This window comes from Takifugu flavidus, chromosome 3 (genome assembly GCF_003711565.1).
Source record: "Takifugu flavidus isolate HTHZ2018 chromosome 3, ASM371156v2, whole genome shotgun sequence".
NCBI classification, from domain to species: domain Eukaryota; kingdom Metazoa; phylum Chordata; class Actinopteri; order Tetraodontiformes; family Tetraodontidae; genus Takifugu; species Takifugu flavidus.
This window is the reverse complement of record NC_079522.1, coordinates 5,743,603-5,758,211: the sequence shown is the minus strand read 5'-3', so window position 1 is coordinate 5,758,211 and position 14,609 is coordinate 5,743,603. Positions and strand designations below refer to the sequence as shown.

Sequence of the window (14,609 nt, the reverse complement as noted above, 5' to 3'; positions counted from 1 at the left end):
GAATGTCATATTATTCGGTTGATTAAAAATACACATTTATCCCTGGCTGAACTGAATTTATTTGCCATATGCAGGTCGTTTTTGCAGGAAGTCGCCGACATAAATTTTCTAAATGCAACCAAACGCCAAAAACATAATTGAGTTTTGAGTATTATGGCAAAACTGTCACCATTTATTTGCAACAGAAACTGGTCGTTGGATTCAATCGGAACAGAATATCAAAGAAAAAAGCAATAAAGGTCAGCGAATTTATGAGGGGAAAATTTTTATTCATGATTTGCATGCAGACTTAAAAACTGCTGTGGAAAGCTTTAAGAAATACACATTAAAAGGCATATTAATATAGACGTGTACACAACCTTACAGTATTTGTTTTCTATATGAGGATTTGTCATTCACAGTAAACATGTTGATGCAAAGGTTTCATCTAACATTCATTAACTAACACCCGTTACCCATCCCAAGAGACAGAAAAAGAAAACCCTCCCTCTGATGTTGTGCTAGAACTAATTTTCTTGAAACCCAGCAGGACTAGACTGCCATCCCCTTGAAATGAGGCGTTATTTAGTCACCCTCGATTTGTCTTTGGAAGCTAGAGTAAATCATAATTAATCAGGCATTGAAATGTAACTACACTCTGCTTGGTCCATTAACCTACTTTGTGGGGAAATTAGCTACTGTGCAACTATTTCTGGTTAATATTAGGTACATTAAACTGTGCTACTACTGAGCTGAGGGAATTGGGTTATGTAATTATGTAAACATCGTGATATTTGACTTTCTTCTCAAGAGAAATTGACAGATTTGGGCTCCAGTGGCTATTAAACATAAAGGAACACCTTAGAAGGGAATACAAGCCAGTACAACACAGCTGCAGCATTTACATTGAGCTTGAAGAATCGAATGAGTATTGTACTGACCCGCATTACATTCCAAAGGTGTCCATACAGGCCCCTCCGTCATTGTTAAAGTCATTATCTGAGGTATGCAGATGCAGTCTGATACATGTAATCCACACCTACGCTAAAATAGTCCTGTTGAATAATCTCATTACTGCAAAAACAATAAAAACTAAAACTAAAAAAGGCATTATGGTCTACGGGTTGTGCCCAGATCGTGGTTCCAAATGCAAACACAATTGTCAACTGATACCTGCTCGAGGAAAACTGGCGCAACCTGCGGGATCCCTTCCGGGCGATGCAAAACAGAGATTTGCACAAACAGAGATTACTGTCCAAAACCACGGAAGACGGAGCGAGCGGGTGAGCAAGTGGAGGGAAGGGAGGGAGACTGCGGTGAGCTTTTCAGAGCAGAGTTTCTCGGTGTGGTCGGTTTTAACAGATGCGTGGCTGCATTCACCCGAGCACGGGAAGCCCAGTTTCACAAGCACCCATAGAAGCCTTTAGTGCGGAGCTGGGAGAGTGCGGAGGAGAGGGTGGATGGGGGAAATGGAGCGCCACGCACCCTGATCATGGAGGGAGTTTCATGATACTCTCAGATCTGCTTCTCCTGCCTACAGTAAGTTTAGAGCAGTTAAGAGCTTGTCTTTTATTGTCATAAAAATTACAATTACGCCTCCAGTTTAGCCTGGATTTAAACCGACAATAAGCTCCTCCAAGATCAGGAAGGTTAGACAGCAGCTTGAAACAGATAGGTCTTCTGTTACTGACTCACCTTTGAAAAAATAAAAAATCTATTCACACTCCTCTCTTTCCTTTCTTTCGTCAGGCAGCCTCCGTCTCAAATCCACCCCGCAGCTGTCAGAACAAATGCCCCACAACCCCGATGACATACTGAAAGACCTGTGTGTTTGTGCAGGGGCGTTTCTGAGGCTGAAGCTCAGTCAGCATAAGGAGAATGTTGACAGATTAAAGACAAAAAAAACAAAAAAAAAACAAATATCACATTCAGCCATACCAGAAATACCCTGAGATTGATGAGAATCTCCAGGTGAGACTGGCCCTGTACCCGGGCCTATCTTATAGGATGTTTCTGATTAAAGTACAGGCTGTGAGGGAGTTGAAATGTAGTCACTGTTTGAGCTGTAAATAGAGCAGAAAACCCCTTCAACAGTCACGAGAAAAGAAAATCTCAACATTCACCAGTTTTAGCAAAGCCGCTTGTCCGATAAAGTCTCTCTGTGTCATGTCCGACGGCCGGCCACCACACAAACACTGTCCACTGGCACGCTCTGGCTTCTATTTCGACAAAGGAGGATTAGGGAGGGATGTGTCTGGTAGGCGATTCTGGGAAGCCCAGTCCAAGCCAGAGCCACAAACCCGAATCCGACGTGGGCGACGGCGATGGCGGCGGGGGGGCGGGAATAAAATGCTGTGTGTGTGTGTGTGTGCTGCGAACGGCGGAGAGGAGAGGTGCACAGGGGGAGAGCGGGGTCGGGGGGGGATGGAAGGGTGGTTTCGGGAGGGGGGGGTGAGGGCGGCGAATACGGCGGTGGAGAGGAGCTGACTAGCGGGCAAAGGGAAGGCTGTGGACGCACGTGCCGAGCCTCACCAATCAATGAAACACCACCGAGGAAGGTTCTGAAGACATGCTCTCTAACACACACACACGCGCACACACACACACACACACACACACACAATTACGAAGTCCATCATACTTTCCTAATCACTAGACACCAGTGGGTGCGGCCTTAGCTCCACTCCACCCCCTGCCCCCCTCTCGATGGCAATACCGCTGCAGTGGAGAGGGAAACACTGAGCAAGTGAGGGGGGAGGTGGTGATGGCGGGGGTTCGGGGGGGGGGGTTGGTCAAGGCACAGTCAAAGGAAGGGGCGGCAGGTGGGGGGAGAAGACAGGTCAGAGCGTTTTGTTTTGTTTCTTTTGTTTTAAATTACCTTTATAATGAAGAGGGAGAACAAATCCCCAGTTGCAGAGGCGTCACGCTAAAAGTCCTCCCCGTGGGTCGCATGATCGCGTGCAGTCGCACGCTGGCCGTTCCGGGTGGCACGGGTGACCTAATTCAGTTGAGATAGTTAGTTCAGATCTGGACTTTTGCTGGGCTGTTTATGTTTCTTTTTGTCTTTTGTTATTTTTTTTATTTTTTTTTTGCGGCAGGGTTACAAATAAACCACACATGCAGGTCTGAGAGTAGAGCGGACACAGAGACACACGGAAGGGGGGGGGGAAGACTCGGTGCAGCGTAGGGGGAAGGGGGGGAGGGGGGAGGGACCAAGACCAGACCGGACCAGACGCACAATTCGTTCGACCCCAAGTGAACAGAACTGCTCCACAGATCAAAATGCACCCGGGCCATTCTATCTGTGTGCCTCTCCCCAGCTCCCGGTGAAATTCAGTCGCTTTTGACGGGACCGTGCCAATTCATGCCAAAACCAAATAAATAATGGTTGGAGAGGCTGGAGAGAGAAAGGAGCACTAACCCGCACTTACCCTGACCAAAGAGGGCAAAGCTGGACCAGCATCTACACCTGTCCTGTCTCCCCTGGATCCCCAGTCAAATGGGTCTGGTGGTCATTTTACACAAGAGAAACAGTGGAAAAGAACATAAACAAAAAGGGGACATGTCCAAGCCCTCTTGCCTTATTTTATCCACAGTAGTCAGCCAAACATTCTTTATTATAGTAATGATTATATACATATTTTCTCAGTTAAAAAGCATGCTATTTTTTTCCATCTAAAAATTGGGAGATAAATATATTCTAAGAAATACTGTCCCAAACATGACAAACAAGACAAAGCCACATGGTTCTACAAAGGATGTGACCGTGTCTGTATATACACAACACACAAAGATTACACCGTGAGATGCAAAAACCACGTAACTGCCAAAAGAAAAAGGAAAACAAAAACAATAGAGACAGGGAAGGGATGGCAAGGTGTCAGTGCGTGCACCAGACCGCCGTCCAACAAAAGCAGGGAAAGCTCGCCGCGCATGTCGGAACACAACCTGCGGCAGCTCTCACCTGCCAAAAATACACGAATAAAAACTCCCAAGCAGGTCCGCTGTTTAGAGAAGCGATTAAAAAGAACAGCGAGAGCTGGACAGCTGAGGCAACTGGAAGGCACTGCCCCATCTTTCACCTCCTTGGTGCACTCTGTTAAAACGCTCGCCAACCCGCGGGGCTCCCTTTGTGGCCTCCCACCACCCCCCACCCCCGAAATGATTAAACAGCAAAAGCACTTAAAAAAATGGGAGGACCCCCCCCCCCCCACCTAATGCACTTCGCTCGAGGCTTATAGGCACATAATTGAGCGCGTCGCGTATCCCGATTCCTGACAGGAAGCGGCGCGAACAGCTCCTTCAGTAGTCACACGTGGGTTACTTGTACATTTCACGACACCCCAGGCTGTAAACTACGCTAAAACAAGAATATACAGGGGGAAAAAAATTCAAACACATACAAGGACTTAAAAATCTACAAAAATCAGGGAAATCTGAGTCCTCCCTTGTTAAACTGCAGAACCTGTGCTTTCACTTTGCAAAGCACCCGGAAATGAACTGCTAACTGGCTGAAAGGGACGAAACAGAAGCGATTAGCATGAACTAGGCCTAAACAGAGAAAGAGGTGAAGCAGTGTCTTCCAGTGTGAGAGCAGTGTTAAAGGACCAAGGAGATACGCGTACATACGTTACAGTACGTCTTGTGTGCTTCACGTTTTTCTGGGGTGGGGTTCAGCAAGGCGCGGTGTCAAGACATTCAAGACAAAGGCTTCCCTCCAAAAACACGTCGACCTTGGTCCTGTTCGGGTCACCAAGTGCGTTCATCTGACCTCCCATCTGATAATAAATCGTCAACTTAAGGCAAAAAAGGTTTTTTGTTTTTTAAAAATAGCTGCCCTATCTGATCATCTATAGGCCTGAAGAGGATGGCTGATCATGGCAGGTTCAGAACCCTTCTTTTATCAAAGATACGGCCTTAGAAAATCAAAACTGGTTTGCAGAAATGAAGGCATATGAAAGACTGAGTGGCTCAGCCTAATACTGGCACAAGTGTGAGACTGGCACGGTAAAAAAGTGAAACCAAAGAATGCCCCTACGGCAGATGAGAGCCTCCCTTTCGCGGCTGCACTGTGTGGATACAAACAGGACCAAGGTTAGCTGGTCGAATCCCTCTTGTAAGAAAAGCTATTACACCAAGGCCCCTCCCGGACACACGGCCACACACGCGCACACAAGCCCCCAGCCGCACACAAACTCAGACATACAGCTGCTGTAAGATTTTCAAGTTTTTTTTTTTGTGGTGGGGGGGAGAGGAGGAGATGGGGAGGAAATTTGGGGTAAAAGAGGGAGGGTTCGGGACCAGAGTTGTGTGCAACTATCGGAAGGGGGGCTCAGGCGTGTGAAGGGAGAGTTCGGGTCGGCGGAGGATGGCCTCCTTGCGCGTGGGCGGCGGCAACGGCGGCTCATACACCCTGGGCGCAGCTATGGCAGCTGCCACCGCCGCGGCTGGGACCACTGGCCTGAGAGCGTCCAACGTGGTGACGGGCTGGGCGGACATCGTTGGCATAGCGGAGACGGTGGGCACTCCTGGCATTCCCGGGATGGCTGTCACCGTGCTCGCCGGTGCGTAGGTATACTGGAACTGTGGGTACTGCTGCAGCTGCTGGTAGTACTCCGCGTAGTACCTACGGACGATACCGTCAACACGTCTTTGGAAACATTCTTCGGCACAGTGGAGAAGCTTAAAACGTACGTCAACGCCATACCTGACCATTGGATCCTCCGCGGCCTCTGCCGCCTCTTCAGCCGATCGGCCGGCCGGCGTGGGGAGCAGGGGACGCCGTGGTTTGGCTCTCTGATACATGAAGGGCTTCATCACTGGATCTGGCAGAAGTGGCACCGACCTACGCAGCGGACTGCGGTCCCTCTCGCCAGACTTTGCGGCGGCGGCGGCTGCGGCGGCAGCGGCCACCGTCTGCTGCTCAGCCACCACTTGCTGGCCTTGTGCGAAGTAGTGCGCCTGTCTGGCCGCCTCAACAATGGCGGCGGTGTGGTCCGCCGCAGCCATGGTGCTTATATGGGCGTACGCCGGTGTGGCAGCGCCGTATATTGCGGGCGCCATGGTGTAGGTGGGGTTGACTGCAGCCGCCGCTGTTGGCATTTCTATTCCAGGAGCGGCTGTGAGATAGACGGGGGTGTTGGCCACAGTGGGGGTGTAAACTGGAGTGGAGTAGGCGGCGGCGGCGGCGGCAGCGGCGGCCGCCGCCGGGTTCGCTGCCATCTGCCCGTAGATATTTGGGGTCATCGAGCTGTACATCTGAGTGGCGCCCGACGTAAGCGCTGCCTGATTGGCCACCGACCCGTAAAGCTGATTTGCAACGTTGGCACCGTACACCTGGCTGGCGAGCGCACCGTAAACGGCCGGATTCATGGGGTTCCCATCCGTGCGCGTGCCGGCGGTGATCCCAGTGAGAGCTGCGTACGTGGGGTCAAACGACGACGTGTTGTAGACTGAATTGTGCACGCTTTGTTGGACCTGCAGCGGCAGGCCGGCGCGGCGGCGGCGGCGGCTGCGGCCAGGACCGCCGCCTGGCTCTGGTACTGCTCCAAAGAAGGCTTCCCGACAGGGCACTCGCCAGCGTAGTGACCCTGCTTCCCACAGTTGACGCAGGGGATTTTTCCCGTAGGCGTCTGCTTGCTGGGCTGGACCTTGGACAGCTCGACAGACAGGGGGCGCCCCTTAAACGATGTGCCGTGCAGGGCTTCTATGGCCTGCAGGGCATCCTCCTTGGTTTCCATGTGCACAAAGGCGTAACCTGTAGGATGGATCCGGGCTGTGATTAAACGTAGGTATTACAGGTATTTCTAAATCCAGCCCGTCCAACTTCACTCACCTTTAACTTTGTCACACTCCAGAACTTTCCCAAACGTCTGGAATAGCTGCTGCAGATCTTCGGTGGTGCACATGCCGCTGAGATTACCTACAAACACCTTGGTGGAGTGCAGCGGCCTCCCCCTGGACTCCTCTACCACCAGGTTGCGACCTCGGAACTCCCGTCCGTTCAGCTCCCGAATGGCGCGCTCGGCAGCCCCCTCGCCCTGCAGGTGGACGAAGGCGAACTGCCGGAGCACGCTGCAGCTGACTACCTGGCCGTAGGGCTCGAAGATTGCCGACAGCTCCTCCTGGGTGGTGTCCAACGCGAGGTTGCCCACGAAGATCTTCACCGTGTTGCTTTTGTCCATGGCGCTGCAGAGGGGGAAAAAAGGGACAATGCTAAATGCAAATAAAAATGCTACAGATGAGGTTTACATCATTTCCTGTCTGCACATTCCACAAACGCTTTAGTAGAAGGAGTTATGATCTCACAATACCTAAAGGTTGGACCTAGATTAGATTTACTCCCTACACTATGTCGATAGAGTGCCATTGTTGTTTGCATAATTACAATGCGGTTCAACTTGGTGATGGGCCGGGATCTACTTGATGGAAAGGAGAATATCATAAGGTCAACATGTAAACGCGACCATAGCGTAGCAACTTTTGGCCCCGTCTGCCTCTGGATTGAGCAACATCTCTTCTCCTTCTGAACAACCTCTGGCAGTAAATCAAAGGGCAGACAGGAACATGACACCACAGAATGACATTTCTATTTTTTGGGTTTGGGGCTCCGGTCAGTTGCTTCAGTCTTAGATGTGTCCGTGTGTGTTTTGGTTTTTTTTGGGGGGGGGGGACGATACAATGAAAGTGATGCAGCGGTTCTGCTCCAGTATTTACACGGATACTAGCACGCACGGCTGCCGCATTAGCCGCGGGTTGATTTGAGGCACAACCGGAGGGGAAGCTAGTTTCTGATGACGCAGCGCGACGCTGAGTCAACACATCTCCCCACAACACTTCAGATCAGTTGGTGGGAAAAGAAACGCCGTCAACCGACTTAGCTTCCGAAAACTGAATGGAAAGACGGATGGTGATCGTACGCAAAGCCGAAACAAGCACAACAGCTGACACAAGATTTAGGGGATAAAAACAACGAACAAAAGCGCACGACGATGAGCCATTACGCGCATCGCCGGCGATAAAAATGCAAAACGCAACCTTGCACAGGGTTTTCAATAAGAGATAGAGACATTTATTGTGATTTTCTTTCCTTCCCCCCACACAGGACAAAGTACAGTGGAACGCCAAGTGATTTCCGTGCGTCAACGCGGTCTAAGTCTTCGTCGCTTCAACACACCCGACAAAAACACTCGGGATCGCGGAGGAATCGGCCTTAATTACGGCCCGTGCGGCTCAGACGAGAGTAAAATAGCAGAAAGGGCGATTAAATCAGAGGATCTACCATCTTACCTAGGCGGTGCTGTGTTTCAAAATGGTAGCGCCTGCTTCCGTTTGCATGTCAGGCATTCTGCTGGCGAGGCTGCGGAGGGAGGGAGAGGTGGGGGGGGGCTGCGGTGGCTGCCGCAACCCGGGGATGCTGCTGGTTTCTCACAGGGAAGGAGAAAAAACAGCACATGGGGACGATTCGGGCACGAAAACCAGCGCCAGCGTCGTTTTAGTTGAACAGAAGCAGCAACTGTGCAACAGGTTTCCGCTGCGTGCGGGACCGGAAGCGAAAGTTGCCGTCCGATGATGGGATACTTTTACGCAGACTGCACGGGTCAAGTGCAACTTTAATGTTCGTGGAGTGCGACCAAGTGCACAAAAGCCATCCCTGAGTAGAGATGTTATAGTAAAAAATTGTATTTTAAAAGTAACCTTTTTCCTGTTTCCAGCAGTTGTATGAGGGAAAACAAGACTGAATCTAAACTTGATTTAAACTCCAAAGATAAATGCATTTGGACCAAGTCATCAATTTTATACTCCAAAATACACAGTAATTTAACTTTAATGCACTTAAAATTAGAGTAATTTTGCCTTCAAGCGCAAACTTGGGCTGCTTACGGTAAAACCTTGAGAAATTATGATCTGACAAAAAGCTACTAATTCAACTTTATTATAGAAATATTCAACATTAAATTACCTGTATTAAATCTTGTCCTTGTACAATGCTGCCCTAAATTCACAATGCATTCTGAGACACTCGGTTTGCTGAATTAGAGGTTTTCTACATAAATAGCATCATTTTTACAGCAGGTTTAGAATGTAGCCCCCAAAAGCAGGAGGACCAGGGCAGGGCTGGGTACACATAAATGACAGTTTAAGTGCGTTCAGAAACATTGGAGAACAGAGGAAGCAAATACGGAACTCTCATTTCTTTACAAAGACACATTGAGAGAAAAATAAGGCCATTTTCCTTTGGTCGTCACTCCAGCGCTTCATCTTCAGAGGTTAGCCGCCGGCACATCGGTGTCGGCTTTGCTGCGACCTTTCCCGGCGATCGGCCTGTCTCGCTCCTCCCACAGCGTTACGCCATCGCAGGCGCAGATCTGCTTGGGGTTTTGGAAAAGGCCTGCGGAACGGGCAATGATGCCGCAGACCAGTCTGGAGAGAATCGTTTAAGTGGAATGATAGAGGTTACTGTTAGACACAGGTGGTGAGGAGACTAATACTACATCGTCCATCATCTTCTTCTAACCCTCATCATAAACCTACCTCTTCCCAGAGTTTCCAGTCTCTCTTGACAGAGGGTGACCGCCCCGACCCAAGTCGTCCTCCCCCGCGTCGACTACCAGCGATCGGCCAATCACGTCCCACACCTGCGGCGCGATCACCGATGCATCAGCGAGGGAATAAAGCTGAAGCCCAGCACCGTTTATAGGACCAATGTTACCTTAAGCTGACTGTCCTCTAATCTAAATGAAGCTCTCCCGTCTGGTCCTGCAATAATATTCCCCAGATCACCCACGTGCTGTAATTACACATAGTCATGTGAGGAGACAATGTGGAAACACAGGTGTAACACAGAACTGACAGCAGCAAAAGACACGACTGCAAATCTTCATTCAGACGTGACTGTACCCGTTCAGCGTCCCCTGGACCACCGTGCTGTCTCCCAAAGGGGTTGTAGTGCTCCCCACAGCTGTCAAAGGACAAAATATGAACTTGTCTAATTCAGATACAAAGGAAAGGAATGTCATTTTGACTCCAATGCCTCTGAATAAAACAAAAACAGACATATATGAATGATTCAACATATGTAACAAATGTTTTTTTTGTTGTAAAATGAAACAATATTGGTTATTCTGTTGTTATAATTAAGTGAATATTAATAAGTAGTTATTAAGTATTCATAGCTGTAATAATGGCTGCAAATACTGTTAGTAATAACAGCAGCACCAGTAATTTATTAGTTATTACCTAGTTAGTAATACCCAGGCGTTCATTTAGGTCTAATGGTGGTCATTTACCACACAGATCATAATAAAGGAAAAAGAGCTGTGTGTTTGTCCGTGACCTGAATTAAATCAGTTGAAATCTGTGTACAGGGGGGTGACAGGGATCAGCCAGGATTGCCCCTCCCCACACACACACACAAGATTAAGGTCATCCAAAGTTTCTCCTTTTCAGCCAACTTGAGCGATGCCTGGTAGTGTATTTGTGTAGCCAAACGCTCACAGAGGCTAATGTTTGGCTAAAAATGCACCCTCAGAAGGGCGTTCTTGCACAGCGCATCCATTTTTTTTCACCCTCAGCATGTCGTTATTCCTTTTGTTTGTGACGCCATATATTCAGAGAGCCTCAGGCGGCAGTAGATGCTGAAAAATACATTCATACACAAATAAATTATTTAGCTATCTCACATTTTTCCCCAGTGATTGCACCTTTCACATAAATAATGCATTATTTTGTTTCCTGGCCGGTGTGTCTTATCAGAAAAAAGCTTTTTTTTTAGATTTGTCGAGTAAGCTTCTGCGTTTTATTGCAGCCGCTGGAGAGCCAACACCTTCACAGACACTTGGTAGGAATTCGAGTAAGTTTGGGATGTTTCTAGGAGATTGTTTCTAGTAATGGAATTCATTTATTGTTAATTAGGGGCTCAAATGCCTGACAAGGTTCTTCGCGCTGTAATCTGTGAAAGTTAATCCCACCTGAGGCAGTCCTGCGTCAGGTCTCCCAAGGTGTGGACGTGGAGGCCATGGGGTCCAGGATCCAACCCGTCAATGGTCCCGTCAATCAAACAAGCCTTGTCGGAGAGCTGCAGGAACCGGACCACCCCCTGGATGTTCCCGGCACCGGCCAGCATGGCAACCGCTGAACCCAGGTCTGCAAAATGAGAACAGTGAATAGAGATGAGAGTCCACAGCCCATCAGAATCTCAATAACACACACATCCGAGGTTGTGTTTCAGATGATAACGGAGTCTGTATATGGCACTGGTGAGGTTTCTAATGATTTATATTTGGGCAATGTTAACAACTTTCTACATAGATCATCTCTAAGCTGATCAAGTGTGCTTTAAAGGTTAACCCTGTTAATCAGTGACAACGCCGGCCCTGTGAATAGGTACAATTACACGTCTGTTTAGTGCTTTCTACTCACGGTTAAAGCAATGTGTGTGTTGTGACACGCAAAGCCCCAGTAAGGGCCGGGTAAGTGAGAATAACACCGATTAATCTTTTATGATGACAGAAATGCATTATTCAGTAAGTTTGTTAGGCCCCGTCGATGAACAAAACGCCTTCAGCTCACACGGAAGCAGCCAGATCATTTAAAAATTAATTCAGACATATGAGAAAATATTTTATTCAAGGAAATTTAAGCACTTCAGCAGCGTGTATGTAGTGTTTTGCAGCTCCTCACCGCGCTCTGATCCGCCGATGCCCTTCAGCACGGCCCTGCGTCCGGTGTTCTCTATCAGCGCCTGGACCTCAGCGCTGCTCAGGGAAGATTCTACCAACACCTCCTCCTTACTGACATCAATGCTGACAGATTTCACTTCTGCAGACACGGTAACGACAAGGAAAATATTCATCTGGGACACACACCATCCACTCAGTTGGGTGTAAAGATTCGATTTTGATATTACACCACCACAGAAAACTCTTAATTTATTCCTTCTAATAGTTTCCTGGAAACATTATCAACATTACAAGCAGAAAATGCCAGAAACTAGAGAGCAATGATGTGTATTTTCAAATGCCTGCTTCATGATTAACACTAAAATTGATTTAAACATGAACTGTGCCAATTGTTCTGAAATTTATATTTGTTTTTAAAGAAATCCTTAGGGATTCTAACATGATTGCATGTAGAAATCAGAAGATTCCAGTCTTCTTTACATATATTTGTCTTGTGATGAACTTGGCCATATAAATAAACGTGTCTTGTTAATAACGATGTGTAGCATAAGTAAGATAACAGAGCTAAAACAACATTTTCATCTGCGTCATGGGCCTCTATCGTCTTATAAAACATTTGCTATCTTGCCTCGGAGAAGCTGCAGAATACTGATGTTCTAAACATAACTTTGAAAGAAATTTGGCTCACATTTCAAGATTTTTATACCTGGTTTTCCCTGCAAAGCAGCTCTGACTTGATCTGCGCAGCTCTCACATGTCATCTGCACAGCGAACTCCACCTGCAATACAAAGATACAAAATGCCATCATACCATTATGTGTGTCGCAACAGCTTATTTATAGCATTTTTTAACACTGAAGTTACAATCAAATGCCCCACCAGGTAACAGGGTACTGCTGTTTTCGTTATTTCAGAACGTAAAGCCGTGACGCAGAGAGTAAATGCGTCTGAAATATAACCAAGACAGTCTCAAACCTTTGTCGTCCTGTCGGAATCCATTGTGTCACTTCCAGAAAAATGAAAAATTAATAAATGGAGAGATAACTTTTCACTTTTAACGAACAAAAATAAACATGAGGAAGGACGCCGCCATTTTTGTGACGTCACGACAGTGTGGTGGCACATTACCGCCACCAAGCGGCGACTACCGCTACTGCAACGCATTGGGATTTGGCGCTTGATTGTGGACTCAAAACTGGATAATTGGTTTAAAAAGAAAAGAACCTTCAATAATAATGACCCACGCTACTGTCGCTGCATAGCCCCAGTGTTGTATTTTTATTATTGTAATGTATGCAGATCTATTGCTCTCCAGAGATCATGCCATTTTTATTCCAATTAAAAATAAATAGGAGTCATGAGTGATTGACTTGAGACGATCAAGTATAAATGACATAAATATTGCATTTTTTAAAATAAAGAGAATACATTGGGTGTGTACATGAACTACAGATTAGATGGGGGTTTCTGGCAGAGAAGATCAGATAGATAAATCACCAGAATGACCTGAAGGCATTAATAATGATGCCTTCCTGTCTGCAGTGCTTCCAATTTGATTTTTATAATGTGTCCAGATTATTGTTGCAATGTTGATCTGCAGATTAAAGCCACATGGAGAAACCATCACTAATCTGATTTTTTTTTTCATTGCGGTTGACATTGATTCATCCCTGATGCATTTTTAGCATCTTTCCATAAAATTCATAAAGTATTTTTAAAATACTAATTTAAAAAACCCTCCAAGTACAGCTTCCTGTCCAATTTGTGGCATGGGGGATGGCTTTGAGCTCTGTGCTGCAAAAACCTAAAATAAAAGCTCCTAAATTAAATATCTACGATATATCATATACTATATAAATATCTACTATATATAATATCTACTATTGAAGATTCAGTAGTAGCAGCTGTGACATTGAAGCATGACAGTTAATATGTCATAACAGCACCAAAGGATGGACACTTTCCATGGGAGAAAGCTCAGTTACAACACCGCTCCTTCTGTGTGGTGGCTCATTGGCTTTGACCTCTGACCCTGTGCGAGGTAATACGACCACACACTTTAAAGGGGCTGAGCCAGCGTGCACAGGTTCACGTACACTTGTAAGCACTGCGGTTCATTATTCACACGCACACACATGCATGCACCGTTGCCCACATGCTGCAGTGGTAATTTATTCAGAACATGAGGATGTGTATAAAACCTTTGCCCTCATGTTGATCCATTTAGAGGAATGGTGTGTGTGTGTGTGTGGGGGGGGGCACCTGAGCTCAAAGAAAGGGAGGGAATGGGGTAGTTTATTAACACACACAGGCAGAGAGAGAGAGCACAATGAAACCTTATCAGTGCACAAATGCAGTGCACACTGGATTCAGAGGGAAAGGGAAAGATAGCTGAAGGAACAATAGAAGAAGTGTGTCGTACGTGTGTGTGTGTGTGTGTGTGTGGTGTGTGTGTGTGTGTGTGTGTGTGTGTGTGTGTGTGTGTGTGTGTGCCCAGTAAGGGCAGGCGGCGCTGACAGCCCTGCGTGGAACAGTAGAGGTTTTATCTGGACTAAATGAGCTGCTCTCCTCCACCCCATTAGCACTGACCTGAAGTCCCTGTTGTACTTTCTTATTAAAAACTTTTGGAAGGTAAAAGAGCTCCTGTTTCTCCCTGCAGGGAGATTGCCTGATTGGTCTTTGCATGCAAAGACCAATCAGGCATCGCTATGTTTTGAAGCTGTGGATCCTGCAGATACAAGGACAGCTATTCAAGAGCTCAGGGAGGTATCGACCTCAGTCACCCGCTGATTAATGCAGTCGGTGAAAACTATAACGCCACGGGCATCTATTAAGTTGATAAATCAATGATAAGCTTCTTCTGTCCAACGGACTAATTACACTGAATGTAGTGGGAGCCGGAGGTTAAAAGGATTGGGCATTGTAGAGCAGGGAGGTTACATTGACAAA

General features: G+C 47.2%; 2 protein-coding genes across 3 annotated transcripts; both read right to left on the bottom strand.

Moving 5' to 3' along the window:
* Positions 1-248: 248 nt before the first annotated feature.
* rbm14b (RNA binding motif protein 14b) lies at positions 249-8,513 on the bottom strand. The gene is given in 5 exon segments (XM_057028550.1): positions 249-5,605; positions 5,687-6,474; positions 6,477-6,736; positions 6,815-7,167; positions 8,269-8,513. Coding segments are annotated over 4 exon segments (1,707 nt in total). The 5' UTR covers positions 7,164-7,167; positions 8,269-8,513; the 3' UTR covers positions 249-5,295.
* Positions 8,514-8,900: 387 nt separating this feature from the next.
* On the bottom strand, positions 8,901-12,799 carry ccs (copper chaperone for superoxide dismutase). 2 transcript variants are annotated; one of them, XM_057028552.1, is made up of 8 exons: positions 12,636-12,799; positions 12,367-12,439; positions 11,662-11,799; positions 10,950-11,124; positions 9,880-9,940; positions 9,692-9,769; positions 9,514-9,617; positions 8,901-9,402 (listed from the first exon to the last, which is right to left on the bottom strand). In XM_057028552.1, the coding sequence occupies exons 1-8, from the start codon at positions 12,783-12,785 to the stop codon at positions 9,243-9,245; spliced, it is 939 nt and encodes a 312-aa protein (XP_056884532.1). In that variant the 5' UTR covers positions 12,786-12,799; the 3' UTR covers positions 8,901-9,242. The 2 variants fall into 2 exon arrangements, with proteins under 2 accessions (XP_056884532.1, XP_056884533.1); XM_057028553.1 differs by having other exon boundaries at positions 10,950-11,125; positions 11,675-11,799.
* Between the last annotated feature and the right edge of the window lie 1,810 nt (positions 12,800-14,609).